This window comes from Tiliqua scincoides, chromosome 9, assembly GCF_035046505.1.
Source record: "Tiliqua scincoides isolate rTilSci1 chromosome 9, rTilSci1.hap2, whole genome shotgun sequence".
NCBI lineage: Eukaryota > Metazoa > Chordata > Lepidosauria > Squamata > Scincidae > Tiliqua > Tiliqua scincoides.
The window spans coordinates 13,562,584-13,589,857 of NC_089829.1; the positions used below are offsets into that span (position 1 = coordinate 13,562,584).

Genomic DNA, 27,274 nt, shown 5'->3' on the forward strand with positions numbered 1-27,274 from the left:
TACTTACTCCCCTTGGGGAATGTGACAACCGCTTGGCAAAGAGCACTATGCGTGTTCTTTCATTGAATTAAAAGTCACTGATTCCTAAGAACATAAGAGCCCTGCCGGATCAGGTTAAAGGGCTCATCTAGTCCACCTTCCTATATCTCACAGTGGCCCACCAGATGCCTCAAGGAGCACACAAGACAACAAGAGACTTGCATCCTGTTGTCATTCCCTTGCATCTGGCATTTGGAGGTTGCCTACTTCTAGAACCAGGAGTTTGCCCATTCCCATCATGGCTTGGAAGCTGTGATGGACTTTTCTTCTAGAAATCTGTCCAGTCCCCTTTTAAAGGCACCTAGACCAGACACCATCACCACATCCTGTGGTAAGGAGTTCCACAGACTTGACACACTGGGTAAAGAAATATTTTATATATTCTAACTCTCTGGATACTCAGTTTTAAGGGATGTTCCCTGGATCTGGTGTTGTGCGAGAGGGAAAAGAACATCCCTGTATCCACTCTATCCTTCCCTTGCATGCCCCACTCAGTTTTTGGGGGGAGGGATAATGCTGACTTTCTGCAGCTATTTCCCCCAATTGCAGTGGACATCTCTCAGAGGCATAAGGGCCCTGGTAAGATGCTACTGGGATGTGCAGGCTCATAGCAAAGTATCAGCCATGGACTAGGGGCCAAGCCACAAGCAGCCATGCGTTTGCTCTCCCCCACCATGACACGTCTCCTGTGATGCCATTCTTCTGAAATCCTTAACCACAGCTGCGGGAAGTCCTTCTGATGTAACAGGAAAGGGCTAGCTTGAAAGCAGTGATTAAAATCTCAAGGTTCTCTGTGTGCATATGCTTTAATACATTTTATTATTTGCTGCTTTATGAGCCTGGAGCTGGCCATATCTGATTTACAAACGTTCCTCCTGAGAGCCGGTTCAGTGGAGGATGGTTCCTTCATAACCGCACTGGCCCACCCAAAGGATATGTATTATATTGTATGTTATAAGGTTGTTGCAATCAAAGTTTAAAAAAAAAATATATATGTTGTCATTCTATCTTGCATAATTTGTTTTCCTTCTAAGATTCAGCATATTGTTTCTCAGGGGCAGGAATGAAATGAAGGAAGGGTACAGAGATTGGGGACAGGTGGGTGGATAGGACAGGAGCTAGGGGACAGTATCTATGCCATGGCCTTCATTGATGTACTCTGCCCTGCTTGGCTTTTGCTGAGTTTTTTTTTTTTTTTTCCTCTGTAATAACTAAAACTATTCTTAGGAGCCAGGTCACTGATTCAGCATTCATGCAGAAACTGAACTGTTCAGAATTGAACTGCGCATCCCCTTTTTGGTTTGTTTTGATTTGCTTGTGTGTATGTATGTTATGTGCTCACTGACAGCACACCCAGTCTTTGGATGCATTTTTAGAACTCTGCTGTCAGTAAGAATCATAATCATGAGAACTGGAAGTTTCATTTCTCTTCTCAGCCAATAGTGGGGATTCTCAGGCTTCCAACAAGTTCAAGAGAGGACCACTACTCTTGGTTCATCCTCTCCAATAGCAGCCAGTTCATCCTCTCTACTCCAAAACCAAACTCAAGTGGCCACATGCCCATCAATGTGAATATGAAATAGGGCCACCTCAAAAATGCAGTAGCGCAGTGGTTCCCAAACTGTGGGTCATTTTGGTGGCTCACGAAACTGACAAACTGATAGCTGGTAAGGAAAATGTATTGAGCCCTATGGAAACTGAAAGGAGTAGCATTTGTTTGTTTACTCGCGAGCAGGCAACTGTGCCATGGTCCACTTTGGCGGGCAGGTTGAGGGGAACCAAACGCCACCAGAATGGCCCCGAACAAATAAATATAGGCCCCAACAAACTCTTGGGAAGGAAGTCCCCTCCCCACCAAGCTGATGAAGAAACTGTATTGAGCCCTATGGAAAGTGAAACTGAGCCACACATGCACGTTTACTCATGAGTAGGTGGACATGTCTCAGCTCTTATCAGTGACCAGGCAAAAGGGAACACAGGGCCACTGGATTGTCCCAAATAGTCCAGTGACCTTCCAGAATCTTCAGTGGACCTGTGAAAAACTCCCCACTTGAGCCAGGTTGTCCAGCGTATGCCTGTGTTTAAGAAAGGGAATGGGGGGGGAGCAGGACAAGAGGATATTGGCTTATTCTAGCCTCTGTGAGCCCAATCCTATGCCTATCTACTCCGACGTAAGTCCTATTATAGTCAATGGGGCTTACTCCCAGGTAAGTGTGGATCGGATTGCAACCTCAGGATGTGTGCCTTGACAGTCAAAATTCACCTCCCTGGACTGTAAAAAACTGTTTCTAGAAGTCAGACAGGGAAAAAGGATGCCTTTTTTTCCCTTTCTCCACCAACACTCCCAGCTGTATTACAATTAAATACTTTGAGTGCCAGCTCCTAGCCTGATCTGTAGCATGAAATAGTGCAGCAGGGGAAGGATTCAAGGGAATGGAATTTTTTAAATAAGTTCTTTCTTTTTCCCCTCCCACAAGACCCCAAAAGTATTCCAAGGTTCATGTCCTGGGCTGTTTGAAGTCCTGAAGAAGAGTGCCACTCTTCAGGGCTGGGTGAAGTTGAGTGTGGAATGCCAGGCCATTTCAGGCTTTCAGAAAAGTGAAAGCCAGATTGACGGGTGTGTGTCCGGAGACAGACCAGGGTCTGCCCGGAAGGATTGTTTCCTGTCTCTAGGTCAGGGACGATGAACTGTGGACAGCAGTCACAGAGGTGAAAGTTCACTGATCCACCCTTGATCGTATAATCACCACTGCTCTGGGTTTGGTCCCAGAAAAAGTACCCTGCAGAGCAGCCCCTTCCAACTCTGTGATGCTAAGATTCTTTCTCAGCCGCTTAGCCGCTGCGCCATACCAATGTCCAAATCATCCTCTGGAAATCAGCAGAGAACAGGATATTGCAGAATAAATGAATACGGCATGCCAGAGCCAGAGCTGAGCCTTTGGCAGTGAGTCCTGGTGATTGGAGGAGGCCTTGAGCGGTGATCCTTGTTATGAGAAAAGGGGTGCTAACAAGCGTGTCCCTGTTTTCAACTGTGAAGTGTTGACGGGTTTGTGAGTATATTTTAAATCAAACAGAGCTGTGTTATTTCTTCCCCCCCCTCCTGTGCTGAAAGATACACAACAAAAATGTTACCAGCTCAGTCTTGTGCCCGTAAATTCCTCAGTGAAGCTTGCTTTCTAGTAAGTGTGAATAGAACTGTACCCCAAGTTTGTTTTTAAGGGTGAGGGGGAAGGAAGTACTTTATTATTATTATTTTTAATCAGCTGTGTCTCCTTCTCCAGCTTCCCCCCCCTTCCAGGAGAAATGATACAGATCTCTATATCTTTTTTCCCTGAAGAGATAAAAGCATCTGGGGTCATGATTTTTTTTTTCCCCACCCCAAGTGGAAAAACATCCCCTCTGCAATGTTTCGCAGTTGTGTTTTATCAGGGGACGGACGGACACAAATTTGGGGGGAAATCAAACATAACTGCCTGCAGCATAGAGTTTGTCCCTCGCAGAGATTTAATTTGTCCTGACTTCTCTCAGCAAGCTGTCATCTACAGCCTGCTCTTCCCCCACTGTCGCGACAGATAGATAGCGAGATTGCCAAAGTTCTCTGCCGTACCCAGCAGCTGAAGAGATGCCTCTGGATTCCTGAGTCTTTGGCTTCACCCTCTCGTGCCTGATTCAACGAGTCTGGATCTGAATACGTTGAGAGACACCTCCAAATGCACACTGGAGCCCACCAGGCAAGGGATGTGGAATTTGCATCCTGGACTTGCCTCCCAGTCTTCGTGCCAGAAGTTTGCAAACGTTTACTGGGGAGACACAGAGTATGCAAAAACCCAAGGAACAGAATCCTTTGGGCTTGGCACAGCCACAGTTCTTTGCGGGTGCTTTTGAGAACTGTGCCCGTTTGCAAGGAGAAAGGCAGGTCAAGATCTGTCCAGGTCCACAACTGGCTAAGTTGATACTGGGGGGTGGGGAGGTCATTGTGGTTATCTGTAAATAATTCTGTAAATAACTTATGGAAATTCCTCTCCATAGTTCTGCCTCGATAAGCCCCTAGATTTGCAATGAGAGCAACGGATCTAGACATCAGAGCATTTCCATATGTTCTTTCCTTTCTTGATTTATTATGATCCAAAATGTGATCCAAAATGTGGCTTTTTTATTTTTAATTTTCCCCCTTCAGCCCTTCACAATTTGAAAGTCGTTGGCAAGGAGCAAGGGGGAATGAATCAAGGAGATGTCACTTGGGAATAGATGTTTATAGAGAGAAGGCTTGTGGGGACACACACACACACACACACACACACACACAGACAGAGAGAGAGAGAGAGAGCTATACATGACCCTATTCTCTCCCTCTCCCCCAACCCACACTCCAGCCATCCTCTTACTGGATTCTGAAATGTCACCAGACCAACTTTTGGCTCCTATGGCTTCATTTTTTCTTTTCCCCCTTGGCAACTGTAAAAGTTAGCAACTGGGGTGTGTGTGTGTCTGTGTGTGTGTGTTAAGTGACAATGGTGATTCTCTGCCTCTTGCATCCTTCCACTATGCCAAACCAGTGCCGCAAAACCAAGGATATGTGGTATAACATTCTAGAATGCGCTGCAATCTGGCTGCAAGGCTCCCATGATCCTCTGGGGGTCTTGCTGCGGTAAAATGTGCACCTTCCAGCTCACTCCATAGCGCTAACCACCTCCCCTTAGGATAGGATATCATCTCTTTGCTCCATAGGGTCGGATGCTCTGCTGCTAGATTCTCATGTCCCACCTTCCGTGCCGCCAACAGAAGGACTAGGTAGGCAACCCCAATTTAAAGCATACCTTCTTCTATACCAACCTTCCCAGACCCTGAAATTGGCATCTGAAGCCGTCCTATAACAGAGATCTGGTTTGCAGGTCCCAGAGGAATTGTCTCATCGGTGATGGCCCCACAGTCCTGGTACTCCTTTCCTAAGATGGTCCTCATAGTCCTCACAACTTCAGCCTTTAAAAAGAAATTAAAAGAATTTTTTTCCCCATTTGGTAACCTTTTCCCAGTGCTCTGATTTCATTCATGCTGGCTTGACTGGGCCTCAGTCAGATATTGTATTAGAGCAACCATTTTCAACCACTGTGCCATGGCACACTGGTGTGCCACGAGTGGTCTACAGGTGTGCCACAGGAATTTGGGAGAAGGTCATTTATTAGGAGGGCCAATGGAGATGTGAGCCCCCCACTGGCAGCATGGTGTGCCTTGTCAATTGCCAAAAACCTGATGGTGGGCCTTGACCATTTCCGTGCCTTGTCAGTGTGCCATGAAATGAAAAAGTTTGAAAATCGCTGTATTAGAGGGTTTTCATCATTATTATGCTTCTTCGGCTCAGCCTGCCAAAGGTTGGTGGCTGGATTTAGCCTGTTCAATATCGGACTCTTCCCAAGAACCTGGAATATTCACTTATATCATATTTTTGTAAAATGTGTGCTATTCCAAGTAAGGCTGTTTTCTGTAGTTGTTGTGTAGTGATTTCAGATACCCCCAGGCAAGATGTGCTGGTGTTTTTCCAAGTATCTTGGTATTGTGCATAGGGCTCCAACAACAACTGGTGCAACTATTATTATGATTTTATTCCCATCAAAATGACAACACAGCTAATAATGATCATATATGTACACACAAAAACCACAACATTTATCAGCTGGCAAATCCTCATCCACACAGACATCTGCTTGATGTCTGGGTGTAGATGAGGTACCAACAAAGGATGGACGCTGTGCCAATTACGGCAGTCTCTTGTAAGGGCTCAATCCTGACCTGGGGTTGGGCTGGCGCAAGTCGCTTGCGCTGGCCCAGGAGGGTCGTAAATGTGCCGTAAAGCATGTTTCGCCTCCTCATGAGTCGGCTAGGCCAGCACAGGGTCATGTGACGGCCCACGGAGGGTGAACCCAGCCTCCGTGCCAACTCAGGGATAAAGCCTTGCGTCGGAAAGCTCAGGGTGGGTGGGGAGGAGGCGGGAGGGAGGTTTTCCGGGGCAGGGGGAGGGTGGGCAGAGGGCGGTCCCGGGGCAGGCAGGCGGGGAATAGGAGCCAGGGCTGGGACCCAGCTCTTATGCTGGATCCCAACCCCTGTTCCCGAGCAGTGCAGAATGACTTGAAGCAGTTCCGCGCTCTCTCAGGTGGTGGCACAAGTCCAAGAAGACCCATAGGGGCTGCAGTGGCGTACCTGGAGGTAAGGGGAAGAGTTTCCTCTTGCCTCTGGCTGAGCCACTTTGGTGCACCTGTCTTGCACTGGATACAGCGCAGACCCCCTGGCCTGCCTGTTCCAGTGCAAGATAGGATTGCATATAATTCGGCTGGTGTTATTGCTGGGCATCCAGTTGCGCAAAGTGTTGTTCTTGTTGTTTTCAACAACAAAAAAGAACAAAAAACGTTCACAAAGTGGTTCTTAATTTTTCTTTTCCTGTAAGTCTCTTTAAAGAACGGCAGTCTAGGGATTTCATGAAGAAATCAAGAAAAATCTAACTAGACCTTGAGCCTATGAAAAGACTCACACAGATACATCCTGGGGATCGGGGGAGGGGGGGCTGGAGCTGCAGCTGTTGCTGGGGGACAAAGCTCCAGCGCTGGAGTCGAGGATGGGGTCATTATTCCCCTGAAATGGTCTGGGGCTTGGGGGGTGGGCGAGGGTGGGGTGGAAGAATCTCATCTTCAGCGCGCAGCTGCTCCTGCCCACAAGGGCAAGGGGGAAGGGTCGGCACTCAGAGCCCTGTCCTGCGTGGTGGAGGGTATGGGATTGCGGGCGGTGTGGCAGGGTTAAGAGATGCAGCAGAAGTAAGGCGATCGTTTTTACTGGAGCTGCCTCTATTGTCAAGGGAGTGAGCAACTCCTCCGGTTACACAGAAGGAACTCTGTCTCCAGACACAATGGAACAGGGGCCAGTTCTTGGCTGGAGGGGGGGATGGATATAAGAGAACTGCTGGATCAGACCAAAGGCCCATCTACTCCAGCTTCCTGGATCTCACAGTGGCCCACCAGATACCTCTGGGAGGACACCACAAGATACCTGCATCCTGTTGCCCACCCCTAGCATCTGGCATTCATAGACAGCCTAATTCTAAAACCCAGAGGTTGCACATCCCCATCATGGCCTGTCACTTGTCATGGACATTTCAGCCATAATCTTTCCAATCCCCTTTTCAAGGCACCTTGGCCAGGTGCCATCCGTGCATCCTGTGGCAAGGAGTTCCGCAGATTAATTACTCGCCTGGTAAAGAAATGTTGTCTTTTATCTATTCTAACTCTCCACTCAGGTTTCGTGACTGTCCCCTGGTTCTGGGGCTGTGTGAGCAAAGGGCTGACAGTGGAAGGCCCCGTCAGGGCACGGCAGTGTGCAAAGTTGACAATTTAAAACACCGTTAGCAGGGTGTATGTTCTGCCTGTGTGCGCAGCAGTTTGATGTGTGTGCCTGTGTTTGTCCGTCCATGTACCAATCCTTGTGCTTCCCAGGGAACATGAGCACTGAGGGTAGCCTGAGAAATTCAAGAGTACAAATCACATGTGCTGCTGGTGTGTGCATTGCTTGTACATGTGTGATGTTGCATCATAATAGCGGATCACGCTTCTGGTGACATAATGTGTTTATTTTTTGCAGCCAGGACCTGGGAGTGTGGAGGTTGGCCTCTTGAATAAATGGGGCGGCCCCTTGCTGCAGACCTCAGCCTGAGAATTTTACATTGTCATGTCTCAGGCATGGGTGCTTTTTCCTGAGCGCATACCTGCCACCTGCCTCTTTCAATTCTACCTCTTAACAGAGTGTGTCGTCCCCCCCGTTTATTGTTGCTGCTCTAGGTTGCCCCTCCGGGACCTTCAAAGCCAGCCAGGGTGACGAGGGCTGCGTCCACTGCCCCATCAACAGCCGGACGACTTCCGAAGGAGCCACCAACTGTGTTTGCCGGAACAGCTATTATCGTGCAGACTCCGACCCGCTGGACATGCCGTGCACCAGTACGTCTTGCAAATTGGGGGAGGGGGCGTTCGAAACCCCAGCGTGTGCCACAAGTCCCAGCAGAAAATGAGAGTTATGTATGAAATTGACTTACAAAATGGAAGTATGAAATTGACCCTTGGGCCAGTGACTGCAGTGTCATAAGCACTGTCCGACAGCAGCAATCCAAGGGTTTCGGGCTGAGATTGCTCATCGCTCTGCATGGAGATACTGTTAAGAACCCAGTAACTTCTGCAGGCAGAGTGTGTTCTCTAGCACCAAGTTGCTGGCCCTTAGCACAGGACTGGCCCAGCCGCAAGGCCAACCAGAATGGCTGCTTTGAGCAGCAAAGTGGAGAACTGACGACGAGTGCCCTCCATTGACTGAGGACCAGACGTGATTAGGATGTCATGTGGAACCTTGTCGCATTCTTTACTGAAGACAAGATTAATTGCATCCACAGCATTCCCACCATCCAGTAAGCCAGTAACAATTGAAAAGGAGATGAGATTTGTCTGGCGAGATTTATTTTTGACATATCCATGCTGGGTTCTATTATTCACTGAGTTGTTGTCTAGATGTGTGCAGACTGTGTGTTTTTATAATTTGTTCTAATATCTTCCCCAGTTATTGAAGTCAGGCTGATGGGTCTGCAATTTTCCAGGTCTTCTTTTTCCCCCTTTTTAAAGATTGGGACCACATCAGCCTGCTTCCAGTCTAGCGGTCCTCCAGGATAATTGACAGAGGCTCTTCAAGTACATCCACAAGTTCCTTTAGTACCCTAGGGTGCAGTTCATCCCGTCCAAATGAATTCATTTAGGCCAGTTAAGTGGTTTGTGACTAGCTCCCTGTCAATCCTGATCTGCAGACCTGTGTTGTCCAGGTTCTCATTACCTCTGTGGAGATGTAAGCCTATCCCCCCATCACCCAAGGATCCAGCACCCACATTTGCACAGTCCTCCTTCTGAGAGTAGACAAGATGCAAAGTAGGAGTTGAGCAACTCCACCCTCTCTTTGACTCCAGACACCAACTGGGCATCTTTATCCAGGAGCAATCCCACCCCCTCATTTCTCTTCCTCTTTCTTTGAGCATACCTAAAAAAAGGACATACCTTTCTTTGGGTATACCTTTTTGTTGTTCTTGATATCTCTGGCCAGCCACAGCTCTTGCTGAACTTTAGCATTCCTGACCCTTGCCCTACAAGACTTGGCTCTGTACACCTCCCCAGTCCCATCTTCCATTTCCTGTACATGTCTTTTTTAATCTTCAACTCATCACTGAGATGCTTCTGCAGCCACCTTTGGCAACTCCTCCCTCCTCCTCACTGACCAATGGGAGCGAACATAGGAACAAGGTGGGTCCTTTAGGGGACGCTTCCATATGTAGATGAGGTATGGTGGGCAGAAGGGTGGCATGAGCCCCTTAACCAAGTTCACCCACCAGTACTGCAGTCGATGCCACTGTGTGGCCATCTGGCAGACGTGCCAGACATTAGCCTTGCCAGACAGTGGCCAACACCTGATGTCATCCACACTCAGGGTCACAAAGGGAGTTTTAGCTAACCCTGCCTTATGCCCCAAGCTGGATCAGGTTTGGTATTGCCCATCCATGGTGTGTGTGATTTACAGGAACGGTGACATTTACAGGCTTGACAAGCACCTGCTAGAGATGCTGTAGGAGGATTTTCTGCTACAAGTAGGGGGTTGGACTAGTTGACCTTGTGGATCTATTCCAACTCTATGATTCTATGACATGATGAAAGTCACCCCTGATTTGACCCTCAGATGCACAGGTGGGGGGGGGGCAAAGGAGAGGTTAGGAAGCTGTTGGATGTTTTTTTGTTATCCATTATAGGATTGAGGTTTTTTATTAATATAGGGACAGGGGGACTTGTGGCCAGAGGTGCACTTGATGGGGAAAGCACACCTCCTTCAATGCCCTGTTCCAGTCCCACCACCATTTAAGAATGGAATAATTTATCTGTCTTCGTGCCGTTCCTTCCTCCTCTTCCCTCTTACAGCCATCCCATCAGCTCCACAATCTGTCATCTCCAGTGTGAACGAGACCTCTCTGATGCTGGAGTGGAGCCCACCCCGGGACTCAGGGGGCCGCGAGGACCTGGTCTACAACATCATCTGCAAGAGCTGCAGCTCGGGCCGGGGAGCCTGCACCCGCTGCGGGGACAATGTGCAGTTTACGCCACGCCAGCTCGGCCTGACGGAGCCTCGTGTCTACATCAGTGATCTCCTAGCCCACACCCAGTACACCTTTGAGATCCAAGCTGTGAACGGAGTGACGGACCAGAGTCCTTTCTCGCCACAGTTTGCTTCGGTCAACATCACCACCAACCAGGCTGGTAAGGTTCTCGGTTCCTTTTCCCTACTGGGAAACTGTTCTCAGGGCCCAGTGTGATCTGTAACTAGCAATGAGAGAAAATGTCCCAGTATTCAGTCTCCATAGCAGGAAGGTTGTGTGCGGAGATGCCAGGATCAGATGATGTAATCAGTGATAAGGTAGTGGTCAGGTTCTGAAACAATCGGGCTCAAAAGCGAGGCGAGGCAGAGTCTGAGTCTGATGGAAACCAATGGATGAGCATCGCAGAGTACACCAAAGCCAACCCCACGCAGCCACCGTAGGGCTCTGTGCACACCCTTCAGAAATTAGAGGAACACTTGGCATGATGTCATCATCATGGAGCTCTGAATTTCCAAAAGGGAGACTATGCAGGACTTATATTCCAGGTGTGCAGTTTCTTGGCTATGCAACTTACAGGGAAGGCTGGTGGGCACCTTCTTCAAACAAGAAGTTCAAACTGGGCAGCCAGGAATGTCTTGCATAGGGCCAACGAATACCCTAGAAAAAGATGCTTTCACTGAGCAGTGGGTTGGGCTAGATGACCACCTGGATCCCTTTCAGCTGTAACCTTTTCAGATTCCGTAAAGAGACTTACTTCACCTAGATGCTGCAAAAAGGACACTCCCAACCTCTCTTTGCATACTTAAAATCTCACCCTGTGTCATTAAAGGGCACACTTTCTACTTGATTGCAACAGCTGTGAACATTTCCACCTTTGCAGTGAGAAAGAGGAGGGGGTGGTGGTGGAGTGGGGGGAGGGCAGATCCCCTCTTCTGTCTGAACTCCACACATTACCCCCCCCCCAACCAGGCCCTGCCTTGTTATGCATGTGAGGCTCCTGCTCCCAACCTGGGTGATGCCTTCCTTAATATATCTATTCATTAGCACTAAACAGTAACTGTCTGCTTGCTAATTCTCCTGTAATTAGAGGCAGGATTCTTTTGCCGGCTCCCAGCACTGCCTGGCAGCCTTGATGTTCCTCATTAACAGCTGGAAACAGAAGCTGTGGACGCACACACACACAAATCCAGTGTGGGGCTGGAAAAAAGAGGAGCTGGCAGGAAACAAGAATGGCTGTGGCAGCTCCAGGAGAGAGAAGGGGTGGGGGATTTAGGATTTCCAAAGGAGAGGCAATGCTCCAGTATCCACCATTTCCCCAGCAGGGTACTGAGCCCCTGAGATTTCCTATACTTATAGATAGCACAAGCCTACCAAAACCAAAAATCCCTTTTAGTAGCCAAGGATGTTTGAACCAATTTAGGATATTTCTGGGGCGCTGAATCCATAAACAGGATTGATTTTGCCCAATTGGCTCTAGTTTTGGGGGAACAGCCACCTTATATGCCGATTCAAGCAGCTTCCTTGTGAGGAAGCCTTGCTTTAAGCCAGAGATTCCCAAACTGTGGGTCACGACCCACCATTGACCATGTAAACTGGGGCATTCCCCCTTAAGGGGAGTGGTCCAGTAATAGGGTCCCGACGGCACCGCAGCAATTGCGGTGCCACAGACTCCCAGCAATACGTGAGTGTACCTGGAGGGCTGCTGAAGCATCCACGAGGGTCCTAGAGACTCACAGCCCCCCATGCAGCCCCCTCTGTGCTCCGATTGCTGAACGGAAGTCACATGTGCAAACCGAAAGTGAGCTCCATTCAGCAATCAGAGCCACATGGAGAGAGCTGCGCAGGAGTTGCAAGCCTCCAGGACCGTCATGGACGCTTTTAGCAGCTTCCCCAGGTACACTCACATATTGTTGGGACCCCGCGATGCTGTGATCGCTACTGCACCGTCAGGCCTTCCCCCCTTCGCTCCCGCCCCACCCCGCATGGACTTACGAGGTTCCCTATTCCCTGGTAGGAGTTTGGGAACCTCTGCTTTAAGCCATGCTTAAATCAGCATATAATGAGGCTATGCTATACTCCCAAAACTAGAGCCAATAGGACAAAACCAGTACCGTTTTTGGATTCAGCATCCCAAATATATCCAATAAGAAGTCTTAAGTTTTTAAGACAGCAAAATGTATGTAGTCATTGGTGTTACCACTTAGAAACTCCTATTTGTGATCATAATGATTTGCTCAAACTAAACTTTTTTTTTGGTGGGGGGGTGGCTCCCCTAGAATCATTTGTTCCACTTCTAGAGTGAGGCAAGGGGGACAGAAAAGAGTGTGAAAACAGATCATATAGCCCATGTTCCTTATAAAGCAGGGGTGTCAAACTCGTTTCATAAATCATCATCATCATCATCATCATCATCTTTATTTGTATCCCGCCCTTCTCCCTGAAAGGGACCCAGGGCGGCTTACAACATGTAAAAGCAATTTTAAAAAGCATGATTTAACACAGATAAAAACATATTAAAAACACATTAACAGAGGCCATAAAAACAGGAGTCACAATAAAGTCAGAATAAAAAGAGCATAAAACAGCAAATCATAGAGTCATAAAGTGGATTCAGTCATAAAGTGGATTGAATAGCATTCACGATGCCTGCTGAAGGCCAGAAGTGATGTCATAAAGCAGGAAGTGACGTCCTAAGGCAGGTCATACCAGAAATAAGCACTTTGCCCCTCATTTAGGATCTCTTTAGTTGCAAATGGCAGAAGAAAAAATACTCAAATCTTGATCTTTTTTTGATAATTGCCAAGGCACACCATGCTACCAGTGGGGGCTCACACACCCCCATTGACCTTACTAATAAATGACTTTCTCCCAAATTCCTGTGGCACACCTGTAGACCGCTCATGGCACACTAATGTGCCACGGCACAGTGGTTGAAAGTGGCTATCTTAAGGTGTTTACAGTTTAAGTAGGTACAGCTGAGAGAAGGAAAGAGGTGGAGGCAGTGTGGAAGAGAGAAGGCACCTGCAATAATTTCAGCTTCGTGTCCTTTTTATCTTTTAAATGCAAAGAAAATACTTCACTGAGACGTTAGATATGCTCCTCATTTTTCCCAATAATACAGTCAACTCCCTTACAATATTTCCTAATATTTATAGAATCTACACTGCTGTTATTGTATACCCAGCCAGTTTTATCTATTGTTTCATAATTTCTGTCCAGCCTGGCTGGAGTTAAATATCAGAGAATTGTATGGAAAAATTCTCCTTTAGCTGCCACACCCAAGGAGAATTTTGGCCCATCTAAGCATATCGGCTCCTGGCTGCTGTCATTAAGAACAGCCTGAAAGACTTTCTCCCAGCATGATTTAATTAAAATACAATCCCTTCTTCTTCTAATCAAGATTTTATGCAAAGTGTTTGCATAAATCTCTAGGGTTTGCACCACCCAGTGCAGGAGGCCAGTGCGTCACCCCCCTGATGGACCTCCTCCCATGCAGTGGATGTTGCAGCACCCAGAGTGGGTGATGCACCATCACCCCACCCCCACTGGTTTTTTGGCTATAACTTTTGATAGAATAGAGATATTCCAACATGGTTTGCTTCCTTGCATTCCGCATGGAATTACACATTGAATGATATATAACATGATGGTATTATTCAAAAATATGAAGAATTTAAAAATTTTGACCAGTAGTGGTGTCACCCCCCTGTGAGCATCACCCAGTATGGGCTGCATGCCCCACACCTTCCTAGCAATGTCACTGTTTATACATTCTAGACTAGTGGTTGTCACACATTTGGTACCACTTTTTAGAATGTGAATCTGTCAGGACCCACCGAAAGTGATGTCATGACCGGAAGTGACATCATCAAGCAGGATTTAACAATCCTAGGCTGCAATCCTACCCACCCTTACCCAAGAGTAAGTCCCATTGACTATTATTATTAAAAGCATATACATAGTATTCATAGTAGATAAAAGTACAGGTCTGTAACATTTCCCCAAATGCAGTCACATACCATGGTAGCAACAAGTCTAATATATTAAAAATAAAATAATGAAATGAATGGGGACCCACCTGAAATTGGCTTGCGACCCACCTAGTGGGTCCCGACCCACAGTTTGAGAAACACTGTTCTAGACAATTACACTTTTTTACTGGTCAGCAGCAACAAGATCTTCAGAAGATATTAAATCTCTAAAAAAAGATCCCAATCCACAGACTATTTTTGATGTCAACCCTGACTTTACAAAAATGGGGTGAAAGGACCAATCATATTCTGTTCTCTCAGGTACTCATGGGAGACTATTGCTCCATTTTATAAGAAATTCTTAACCAACGAACACATAACCCCCTTCAGCCTGTGTATCAGTTATACCTCCACATTCTAAAACTGTGTGACCATAGGAAAAAGGCGGATTTTTGAAAGAGATTTGCAGGAAGCAAGTGAGGTAGCACCATTCAGGTATTCCTGCAATTATGGACAGGGCCGGCCCATGCATGAAGCCAACTGAGGGCCCAATCCTATGGTCCACTCCACGCCTCTGCTGTGCGGACCACAGTAACAAACATACCATAAGGCACATTTGTGGGGTTTACCACCAGGAGGTAGCTCAGCTCTGGCCGGTGCTGAGCCACTGTCCGGCAGGTGCCCGGACAGTGCCTGCCACCACCGGGCTGCGGAACAGCAAATGGGGCGGGGACAGGGGCGTTCCAGGGAGGGGGGAGGCCAGTGTGATGCGGGGAGGGTGGGCATGCCAGAGGTGTGCCTGGGGGCGGGCGGGAGGAGGACCCGCGGAGCTCAGCTCGTGCAGCCTGTATGCCTTACGCGAGCGCCTTTACTTTAGCTGCGCCCAAAGGGCACCGCTAAAGAGAGTAGCCCCATTGCGGAGCTGCCTCCCTTACCCGGGGGAAAGGGACGAACGTCCCCTGCTCCCGAGGTGCCTCCCGCCGTAGCATGGGAGGTGCTGGATGCGGCGGCAGCCCTCGTGGTGCTGCCGAGCGGTGCTGCCCCAGGCAGCTCAGGATTGGGCTATGAAACAGTTGCCTCAGGGCCCAATCCTGCCCCACTTTCCAGCACTGATGCCGCCATACCAATGGGGTGTGCACTGCATTCTGCGGTAGGGGGGCTGTCACAGGCCCCTTTAAAGTAAAGGAGTGTTGGTCCCCTTGTCCCGGTGCTGCATTGCAGTTGCATCAGTGCTGGGAAGTTGAATAGAACTGGGCCCTCAGGCAGCGGTTTGGTGGAGGGGCACTCTTCTCTGTCCATCTTCTTGCCTCCATTGCTTCTCACTCTCCTTCCACTCCCTGGATTTGGAAAAGGAAGAAGGGGACCGAGAGGAAGAGGAAATGAAGTGGGGAGCAGAGTGCTGAGCTCGAGCATTGGAGGAACAGAGGCTCGAACATCATTGGGTCTGGGGGTTTTGTCATTTGCCATGCTGCCTTGGGTGTCAGGAGATGTGGGGCTGGTCCTGGTTTTGGACCAGTTAATTATGGACCAATGAAGACCACACAGTCTGATCACTGAGGCACAGAATGCATACAACCATGTGCATTCTGTGGGAGAGTGGGCGTGCAAAATGCAGCCTGGGTGTGGGGCGATACAGGTATTTTTCTACAGACTGTACTCCAATCTGTGGCTGAGGCACCATGCGCAGCTACTAGGCACCTTGCCCCTTTCCTTGGGTGGGGGCAGAGAAGTGATGGATGGAAGGTAGAATTGTAAATTTGGAAGCGACCACAGGATTTTGTAGGCCTGTCTTCCCTACCCCATGCGCTCATGTCCCCTCCACAGCCATGGTCAGAGACCAGGTACGCAACAGAATAAAGCCTTATCCTATGGGAACGTAAGAAGAGCCCTGCTGGATCAGGCCCAAGGCCCCTCTTGTCCAGCTTCTTTTCTACAGTGGCCCACCAGCTGGGAAGCCCAGAAGCAGGAGATGAAGGGAATTGGCCCCCAGCTATCATTGCTCCCTTGCTAATATATGAAGTAGACTGCTCTTGAACCTGAGGGTTTTATTGAGCCGTTACTCAGTCGAGCTTCATGGCTGGGGGGAGGGGGGTTGAATCCAGCTCTCCCTGACCCTAGTTTGACACTGTCCCCACTGCACTTGCTCTCAACCTCAACTTATTTTGTTCATGTTAAAAATAGTAATGCTTAGCATTTATATAGCACTTTGTGTATATTGCCTAGTTATTGTCCTTGCAGCATCTTTGTACGGTAGGTATTATTATCTCCATATTGCAGATGGGGAAGACTGAGGCAGAGGCTTTCTAAAGGCCCCTGAGCGAGTCCACTGCAGAGATTCTAACCAAGAGAGTCCTGATTTGTAACTCAGGCTGCAATCCTGTGCACGCTTTCCAGGGAGTAAGCTCCACTGAACTCAACGAAACCTGCTTCTGAGTAGTCATGTGCTAGGATCGTGCTATCAGGCTCTTCGCTGCTGCACAGCACCAGTTTGGTTTTAAAACTTGGGCTTCTGAAGCAGCTGGTAAGGACAAACGTAAGATAAATATACCAGAACGCCAGAGCATTAAACAATGTTCAATTAAATTAAATTGGAAATACTTTTATTTTTCTTTCAAAAGATGTAAAAATGTCTAGCGGCACTGATTAGTTTCCCAGCTCCTTCTTCCATATTTTTTTTTTCTTTTTCCATCTTTGGGATGATGTTAGGACAAAACTTACTCCTTTCTTATTTTTGAGCCTGAAAGGCAGAACTAAATCTGAAGTTAAAAGTCAAAAGACTATTCATAATATTTGGTTTTAGAATGAAAGACACAAGACACCCAAAACACTTTCTCTGGGGTGCTTTCAGAATCTCCCCAAATCCTTCACTTCCACTATCCGTACATCCATCTGGTTCTCCCAGCCTGCTGTGCCCCCCCTCCACTCCAAACCACCACCACCCCCAAGACATTTTTGACCCTGACCCCCAGCACAGCCGCGCCTGCTGGACAGTAATTGAAAATGCCACAAATCCCGGTGGGCCCGCTGGTGGCCAGAAGTAACTCGACACTCGGAGACGAACTTTTGAGTGAGTGTTCGAAGGAGAGGCCGGAAGACCCCCAGCTGCTCCTTCCTCTTTGCTCGGTCTCATTCCTCAGTGCTCCTGAGGGAGAAGGGTTTAGCCAGTCCTGCTGCTGTTCCCGAGACTTGACACGAGTTATGGGGGATTAATGTGATCAGAGACGGACTCTGCTGCCAGTAACCCAACCCTGGCGGCTGAGCCCGGGCAGCCAAGGAGCCCCTTTGATTGCCGCGGGACAGCGGAGGGGGAATGGCTTATTGGGGGGGGCAGATGAGATTCACTCTGCAGACCTGGCAGCTGACGGGGAGGGGTGCCATGGAAAACAGCAAACCGTATTGGCGCTGGCAGTATTGCTGACTGGAAAGGGAAACTGGAGAAGGACCCCGGTTTCATGGCTGGCATGTGGTCCCAGGTCGTAAATAACATGTCAGTTGACCCCCCTCCCCGCACGTCTTCCCCAACCCACCCACAACGAAGCAAGCTGCCTGCCTGTGAGGATGCTTGGCTCTTCTAAAGGCTTGGGCTTCACGCTGGAGAGGAGGAACAGAGGTTACGGTGGGCGTGGGGAGCTCTTCAGATCAGGTCCATGTTCTCCACCACAACCCACTCTATTCTCTGAGTTCACCTTGGGAGGCTTTTTTTCAGCATTCCCCATACCCACCATATGAAATTGGACATGGGAATAGATTACTGCAGCGGTTCTCAAATTGTGGGTCCTGGGTCCACCAGTGGGTCACAAAATGGACAGGACAGATTAGGCTATGCGCATCAAGGGTTAAACAATCTGCTCTTTGGGGGGAGCACAGCTGCCCACTCACCAATATAGCCGCACCGCTTGGCATTTATAGATTAGGCAGCAGCCTACAGAGCCTCTAAAAAGTTTGGGAATTACTGGATCATTACTGGGTCCTCGCTATAACCAGACCTGGTACTTAGACCTCCTGGCCGCAGAGATCCACACAGTGTGTGCCACAGGGCTGACACAAGACCTCCTAAATCCTGCAGTGGCACGTCAAATGCAGTTGCGTCCGGTCTGTGCTCCTCCTACTCTCTGGATTGCAAAAGGAAGAGAACAATGTTGTTGTTGTTGTTGTTGTTGTTAACTGTATTTATATACCGCTTTTCAACAAAAAGTTCACATGCTCCGGAAGAGGACGCTCTAGCCCACCATGCTCTTCTCCTCCACACTTCCTTTCCTTTGTCTCCCTCTTCCATTCCAATTGGGGGAGTTGGGGGAGAAAGAAAATGGAGGCGAGCGAATGGATGAAGGTGGGAGCTCACCCTCCCCCAGTCTGCTGCCTGAGGTGGCCTCGTGGAGAGCCTCACGGATTGGCCTGCCCTTCCCTCGCGTCTTCTGCTGGAAGCGAAAGACTTCTTTGTTTGGGAACTTAATTTGATTTCCTCTGGTTTGGGATCTGGTTGATCTGCTGTCAGTTGTAAGGGGTGGTGGTTGCTGTAGCTTGTCTTGGAAATCCTCAGAGCAGAAAGATGGGATATGAATATAGTTTTGTTGTTGATGATGGCGGTGGTGGTGGTGATAAATAGCAGCAGATCTGTGTTCAGCTTACCCCTGTGATACTGACAGTGCCAAACTGGGGTGATGGAGCAACTAGAAATTGTCCTTTTTAGTGGCTGGAATCAAACTGAGTTGGCTTTTTCCCTTCTCATCAGTCCCACCCCGCCCCCACCCCCGAAAATCTCAGCATTAATGCCAGTCATTGACCACTTTTCATAGAAACAAAAGGCTGCAAAGGATCAGCGAACAATCGGGTTCAAATCCCTGCTCTAAGCCATTCACAGATCACCCTCCACCCCTGTCCCCATTCACCTCTCCTGCTAATCCAGACACAGCCAGCTCTGAGCAAGGAGCAGGAGTGAGCAAAGGGTGACACGGCAAATGTGCTTGCGGAGCAGAAGCCCCCGGTTGACTCTTGTGAGCCAAGCCCAGTGCCACAGAGGAGCTTGTGAGTCTCTCTGACCCAAAGGGAAAGATCCTCACGACCCTAAAGAAAGGGCTGGCTGCAAAATTCAGCTCATTCTCAGACTCTCTCCAGAATGGTTTGGGTGAGGGCCGCAAAGTCAGATGTTATGTTCGGCCCACCCATGTGGCCAACAGAGGCAGTTGCATCAGGCAGGGGACGGGTGAGGAGCTCCCACCTCGGTCCCCACATTTATCTCTACTGCTGTTCCTCCTCCATGGCTTGGAAATGGGAGAGGTACCAAAGAGGAGAGTGGTGGGAGAGTGTTTCTCTAATGCTCTAGCCCAGCATTTCTCAAACTGTGGGTCAGGACCCACTTGGTGGGTCAGGACCAGATTTCTGGTGGGTCCTGCAGAGCCTCCAATGAAAAGAAGGGTGATGGAAAGATCAGATAAATAACAACCCAATCTTATTCTCCCCCCTCCCATCATCACAGTGATGCCAAACTGGCGAACACTGCGTTCCATGGTGGGAGGGTGGGCCAGGAGGCTTCGGCGCACTGACTCACGCGCTGTTGGAGTGCCTTTTGCAACATGTGCTGACTGCTTTACGGCAGCAAGGGAAAGATTGGGCTCTAATTTTCTCAAGGATATTCAAGACTATTCAAAAATCAGATAGCTGAGAACTGCCCTGCAAAGAGTCGAGCTCCTGCAGTTTGCAAGATTGTGTAAAGATCGGGAGATAAATGTTTGAGCGTCTTTTTTATGGTGTGTTTTTTCCAAGTCAGTCAGTGACAGGTAGTGAGGGCAGGGGAAGGCTGGATAACATAACTAAGCCTCAAGCTTTGAGGCCATTCATTTGGGCTGCCCCATGACGAGAAATGGATCAAGTGTTTTTGCAAATAAATAAAAATATAATTTCTTTCTAGATCACCTTTTTTTTTTTTTTAAGTCTTATCAAGCTAGGTGGGTCCCAATTGAGTGTCCTTTTAAAAAGTGGGTCCTGCTGCTAAAACCTTTGAGAACTGCTGCTCTAGCCTTCCCCTCCCCCCCAAATACTTCCATTCCATCCCCTGCTTCCTTTTCCCATTCCAGGAGTGAGAGGAGAAGCTGGGGCATCATGAACAGAAGCAAAGCATTTATATGCTGCTTCCAGCACCAGGAGGTTCTGGGTCACCCCTGCTCCTTATCCCAGCATCTCTCCTGAGGGGTAGAGCTTCCTGAGGTCTCAGTGATATTGGGAGAAACGGCAAGGAAGCCGGATCTTCGGTGGGGGAGAATGCACCACCTTCCCTTTGAACCTCTTATTAGAGAGAGTAGGAATGGAACCATTAAACATTTGCAGAAGGGTAACCATGTTTGTTACCAGGGTGGTGCAACTTGAAATGCTGCCTTGGGTCTGCCATCTCTGTGCTACCAAAAAAACCCCACAAACACTCCAAAACTTTACCATGATCCTAACACAATGCCATCAGACCTAGAAGTGTAGGGTTTCTGGTTTCGTCCACAGGGACGGAGCTATTTCTGTCCCTAGAAATGAAATCAGAAGTCCCACACTTCCGTGTATGATGTCATTACATGAGGAGCATGGTAAAGATGGGGTCAGCTTCTCCCTGTCATGTGACATCAATTCTGGGGTCTCCCTGAGGTGGTCATTGTGACTACTTGGTGCTGCCCGTTCCTTCTCCTGTGGAGGCTCCCCTTCTAGGGAGAACTGGGGGCAGAAATCCTCCAGCGCCCTCCTCCATAACTAGGATGGAGTCAGAGGGGTGCCTGGAGCAGGTGCCCCTCAGGCGCCAACCTAGTTACAGCTCTGAGAGGTGGAGTGGAAGGCATCCTGAACCCACCACCTCCTTAGAACCCCTTGTGGTCTGCCCCTGATGCAACCAGCATCAGGTGACCTGCAGCCAGCATCAGGTGATCTGCAACCAGCATCAGGTGACCTCATGGATGGTCTGGCCAAGTTTGCTCAGTTGCAGCCCTCCAGGATTGTTCCGGAGTCTCTGGGAATCAGCATCGGTCTCCAGGAGATGACTGGAAGCAAGCCTAGAGATTTGGACAGAGCCACGAGGAATCTCCAACTTTACAGCAAGCCGGGGAGGGGGGAATCTCCAGGAACGGCTTCAGTCAGAGCTGGCAACCCTGATGTTGATCTGTGGCAGCAAAAACAACAAGGAAACTTGTGGCGCTGTTGCAACTTGGGCCACACTCTTAAATGCACGTCCCTGTCACAAGCCCCCTACTTAACGCAATGGGATTGGCGCCTGCGCAAACATGCTTTGGATTGTGCTGTCAAGACATTTATCATAGCAGACGTTTTTGTGGGCTACACGGTCCACTTCATCTGGTTTCACTTTGATTCAGACTCATCAGAGATCTTTTTTTTTTTAACTCTGCAGTTCAGTTCCCATTCAGAAACCAGCTTAAAAGCAGTAACCCGTTCAGACCCTTGGAGATGGTTTCATTACATTACCTGCAGAATAATATTCCCCTGGTTTGGCTTGCAATGCGACAAACGCATTGACCTGCAGAACACCAATCTTCATGGTTTTTTACTCTGTTATTTTTAAAAAGTTTTAGCAAACAAAATATGCACAACAGGACCCCCCCCCCCCAAAAAAAAAAAAAAAATGTGACAAGTGACAGTCATTCAGTTGAAAGGTGGGTGGCTGGTTATTGAACCACTTAGTTTCAGCCAACGGCTAACTTTCAATATTGAGTTCGGGCCGGCCCGTTCTTGAGGCCAACTGAGGCTGCAATCCTATCCACACTTACCTGGGAGTAAGCCCCATTGACCATAATGGTACTTCTGATTAGACATGCATAGGATTGGGCTCTAAAGCAGTGATTTTCAATCTTTTTTCATCTCATGGCACACTGACAAGGTACTAAAATTGTCAAGGCACACCATCAGTTTTTGGATAATTGTCAAGGCACACCATGCAGTTGGTGGGGGACTCATATCCCCCAATGGTCCTATTAATAAATGACCCTCCACCAAACTCCCGCGACACACCTGGGGACCATTCACGGCACACCAGTATGCCATGGCACAGTGGTTGAAAATGGCTGCTCTAAAGCATCAGGCAGCAGGCTGGTGGTGGTGGTGGGGGGGGTGTTCTTCTCTGACCCCCTTCTTCCTTCACCTCTCTTCCATCTCCTTCTGCTCCTTGGATTGGAAGAGGAAAAGAGGGACAGACAGGAAGAGGAAATGTGGAGGGGAGGAGAGTGCTGAGCAAGGACATTGGAGAACAGGAGGAACAAAGATGGGCACATCAGTGGGTATGAGTGTCATCATCTGGCATGCCACCTCAGGTGGGAGGAGGTTTTGGGTAGGCCCTGATGGCTGGTGTTGTGTACATCAGAGAGTTTCCAGTTAAAACAGGTGTGGCCTTGCACCGCAAGGATGGCCTCCATCAGATCGCATTCAAAGCTTGAGAGATAACATCCTCCAGTCAAAGGAAGAGTTCTGGAGTGCTCAAACGTTTACTTTAAGATGCCGTGTCTTTTTGGCGAGTCCTAACAAAGGTATAGCCAGACGGTGACTTTGAGATTTTTTTTTTCCTGGTGGGCCATGCTGGCACCCACAGCTATGATCCCCTCTGCCAACCCTCCCACACTACCGCCCCTCTTTTGCTCCCTCTCTAGCGCCCTCACTCCATCCAGAGGCCACCATTTTGTTTTCCGCGTTACAGAGATCCCCTCCGTGGAATGGCAGCTGCAGATGGAGCTTGGGAGAAGGCAGCGCTTGCATTCCAGGGCTTGCCTGCCAAATCTTGGACGCTGAGAGATATACCCATCTCCGTAGCATACACACACGCTCGTACACCAGTCACGCTGCCTTATTAAAAACAGGGCTAGGTAGCTTCTCCGCTGTCCTGTGGGGGCCACAAATCCTCTGCAAAAACACAACAGAAAAGAAGGCCTTTGTTCTCCCATTAGCCTGACACAATTCTCCACCGTCTGACAGTTCCCTACTGAGCCGTGTCAGTTTTATCGTAATGAATTGCCATGAGCTTTACACAGCAGTTTCCACAATTAGCACTCATTTCTGAGACAGCGGCCACCTTGCTGACCCGAATCACACGGTGTTTTTCTGAGCTGGCCCATGTTGGAGATGGGAGGGGTGCGGGGAGGAAGAGAAGGTGCCAAGATGGCAGGGGAGCGGGAGTCCAGCCAGGTCAGCAGAGTGGATGCGTAGGGGGTGTTCGACGGCAAGCGGAGCAGGGTGATCAATGCGCCCCTGCAGCTATGACACAATCAGTGGGTGTTCAGTGGTGTGGGGAGACCTCCTGGCTGAACCACAAGTGTACAGAAGTCACACATGCTGCGGAGTTCAGCTGGGGATCGAGTAACCCATGTAGCGGGGTGGGGAGATTTTCTCCTTTGCTACCCCTTTATTATTTCCCTGCAATTCTTGCTTCTTAGTTCTTGCTTCTTAGAGGCGAATTCATAAACATTTTAATAAGTAAATGAACGGATGATAATTCCAGAAGTGAATCATGCGTAACTTGCCATAGCTTTCTTCTACTATAGTCCCTGCGCATCTTTGTCCCCTGCTCAGTGAACGACACCCACTTACGTATTGAGAACACCCTGCTGAAAAGCAGTCGTGATGCCATTGCATTACAGTGGTGACCAGATTCCTTTGGTGCAGTGTTTGACCAGTGTGCAGGTATGTCTCTGCACATGGGTCAAGCGCTATGCAAAGTGGCTTTTGAATCAACTGCACAGTAGTTTTGGGAGAAGTCTGGATGCAAAAGACTTGAGGCTCCAATTCACGTTTAACAGTGGAAGAGGCTGCCCCGGAGGTTGCGGGATGAAGGTTTTCTGGAAAAGTCACAAGGCAACCATCCCCGCGGGCAGCCCCACGGGCATCCAGTGCAGTGGGCACAGTGCGGTTTTGCCTCTTGTGGGATGAATCATCAGGAACCACAGCAGAGAGGCGGGAGATCAGGTTGAGTTGTTTGACACTGAAGCTGCAGTCCTTCCCTGGGAGTAAACCACACTGAACACAATGGGATTACTTCCTAGTAGACATGCAGAGACTTATGCTGCAACTGTGATACAGCTGGTACCTCGGTGCCCTCATCCAGCCTGGTATTGCAGGGGATTGTATGAAGCTGCCCTTGGTCCATCCATCTCAGTATTGCCAGCACAGACTGGCAGCTGCATTCCAGAAGTTCAGGAAGTGGCCTTTCCATCCACACCTGCAGATCCTGCTGGGGATGAAAACTGGGGCCTCAGATAGGCAAAGCGGATGCACCATCCCTGAGCCATGACCTTACAGGTGTATCTTGCTTGCATCTATCCCAGTATCTGATGTGATGGGGACATGGGGAGCGCCTATCAGAAGCAGACAAGCAAGGAACGTTCACCAGCCATTGGCTCAGACCCTGGCCTTTCTCTCTCGCAGCCCCTTCCGCTGTGTCCATCATGCACCAGGTGAGCCGGACAGTGGACAGCATCACCCTCTCGTGGTCCCAGCCCGACCAGCCCAACGGAGTCATCCTGGACTATGAGCTGCAGTATTATGAAAAGGTACGAAGGGGCTGGGGGGTGAGCATTCTCTCCTTCCCAAGATACTGGGTCTGAATGCCATCACTGCCTGGCACACTGTTGTCATGACTGTGGGGACACAAAGGAGACTGGCAGCCTGTTTCCTGGGGCCACTTCTGCTGGTGCTTGCAAATGCTAGCTCTTGGTTCTGCGCTATTGCATCAAAAGGGAGGGGACATTTTTCCTCACACTGTCACAGTCCTTTCTAGAATCATTTGGTGGCATGGCCTGATGCTTTCACAGCCCACATGGGCAGGCACCACATATAGTCTCTCAGAAGCATATTTCTTTACCCAGAGTGCAATTAGTCCTGTGGAACTCCTTGCCACAGGATGATACCGCATCAGGAGATCTTGGGCCAGCCTTGATCTTAATGCTCATGACTTTGCAAGGTTGTTGCAAGAAGTATAGCAAGGCGATATCGCAAGGTGTGACACGGATACGTGTGCCTCCTTGTAGCAAGAAGAGAACGAGCAGTTCTTTCTGCACCCTCCTCCTAGTCCTGGAGCTGCAAGCCAGTGCTGAGGATCCCCCAGTGTGCAGTGCTGTTCTCTGTCTCCCCCTGCAGGGCACGTGGCAGGTTCTCTCTTTGGTTGGGAATGAATGGACATGAAATCCTCACTGCTTAGAATGTGCTTAGATCAGACAGAGGGGAATGTTGCCATTGGGTCTCCATTGAGGTCTCCCTCTCCTTCTGGATGATGTCCTCTAGCACTGTATTGTGGGGCTGCAGGGTCAGAGCCTCTCTTGAGGAAGCCAACATTCCCATGGGTTTCTGCAGAAGCTAAGCCAGATAGGCCTAACTGGGAACAGAGTCCGCCTCGGAGTGATCCCAGTCCTACGCCAAGAGCTGTTACTGTCCCAAAAGTCATCCAAGTGGCTACTGAGGGCACAGTGCAAAGCATTTTAGTGGGCCTTTCATGCTTCCCCCTATCCTCATAGCTGCATGGGGCCCAATCCAGCTTGGGACCATGGCTTGGAAAAAAAATGTGCCTTTGATTTATATTTCACATGCATAGACATCCTGTTCTCCAAGGAACTCTGGGCAATGAACTTGGCTCTGCTTGGTTCCTATTAGCCTCTCAGCAAGCTCACCTAGTCAACATCATGGTTGAGGACGGATGTGAACCTGAATCTTCCTCACTCTGGTCCACCACCATAACCATTACGCCACACTGTTCCTTTGCCCCGCCCCCGCAGTTCTGAACCAGATCACCCTCACGTTTTATAACTCTTCTTTATGGAAGTCCCAGAGGCTTGCAAAAACCAGTCCATGTTTGCGGTATCATATGGTTTGGGTCTGAGTTGAATCTCGACGAGTTTCAGTAAGAATTCATCTCTCGCACACTTTTGTTTTGGTAATTTTTTTTTTTCCTTTTAAAGCCAGCCTCTGTGTTGCTCTCTAAACAGCTCCAGTGTTAAGAGAGGCTTTGACCTGTCTCCCACTGGGAGCCTATTTGAAACGGGACAACTGGAAATTGCTCTAAATGTATGTGTGGATTTTCTTGGGGATAAAAAAAAACAGCGCCACAGTGATTTGATTTCAGAGAGTCACTTCAGAGTCCACCGCTGGGAGCAGCTGTTTCAAAAGAAGGGGAAGGGGGACTAAACGGCACCCCACCTCTCCAGGCCAAACTGCCCAGGTCATTCCATCGCCTGTTCTTCAACATTTGTCTTTTAATTTGGTGTTATTCTGGATAGATTGGGGGATGATGACTGGGGGCGACCCTCCCATCAGAGAGACCTGGAGTGAGTAGGGAATGTATTCCCCCCCCCATCTGCCTTGGAGGACACAGCCTTTCAGTCTTATTTATTTTTGATATCACTTTCCTCCAAAGGGCTCAGGGTGGTGTACATGGTTCCTTCCCTCCTTGTGTCCTCACAACAACCTTGCGAGGTAGGTAAGGTTGAGAGTGACTGAGCCAGGGTCACCCAGGAAGTTTCATGACTGAGTAGGCATTTGAACCTGGATCTTCCAGGTCTAAGTCCAACTCCAGAACCACTACACCATCCCGGCTCTCAACTCGGAAGCATACAGAGATGTCAGCCCTGTCCAGATGTTATTGAAAGTTGCTGGCGTGTCAGATTTTATTCAAGACCTTCATTGTGACCTTTAGGATGTCCTTCTCCTCCCTTCCCTCTCTTGTCCAGGTATGGAGGAATATGGCAAAAGATCCCTGGAGTTTGGAAGCTTTGAAGTGGCATCCTTGTTCCGCTTCTATTTTAGGAGCTTCAAAAGTAGCTAAGAGTGCCCTTCAACCCAATTTTGGCACATGCGATCTCCAGCAGGTGGAAGCGCCGGTGGCAGCTCTCTCTGGGACACATGTGGTCCCCAGACAGAAGAAACAGAGAAGTGCAGAAAATTGGGAGTGGGAGGGGGGATGTCTTAGGAAAGAAAGCTTATTAAAACTTTATAATTAAATGAAGTCACAAATGACCCCTCCCCGCTCCATTGACAAAGGGCTAATCCTCTTCTCCCTCCAGATGACCTATTTTCACTTCCCTACAGGCCAAGAGAAGCTGGGGGAAGGGTCCCCCAGTTGAACTGATAAATAGGTCCTGACCTATATTGC

At 49.0% G+C, this 27,274-nt stretch overlaps 1 protein-coding gene across 1 annotated transcript in view; it reads left to right on the top strand.

Moving 5' to 3' along the window:
* Positions 1 to 27,274, top strand: part of EPHB2 (EPH receptor B2) — a 66,423-nt gene that overhangs the window by 21,713 nt on the left and 17,436 nt on the right. Inside the window, exons 2-4 of the mRNA XM_066637446.1 lie at positions 7,860 to 8,015; positions 10,017 to 10,352; positions 24,559 to 24,683. Of these exons, the coding sequence (XP_066493543.1) occupies positions 7,860 to 8,015; positions 10,017 to 10,352; positions 24,559 to 24,683 (617 nt within the window). The remainder of the gene's footprint in view (positions 1 to 7,859; positions 8,016 to 10,016; positions 10,353 to 24,558; positions 24,684 to 27,274) is intronic.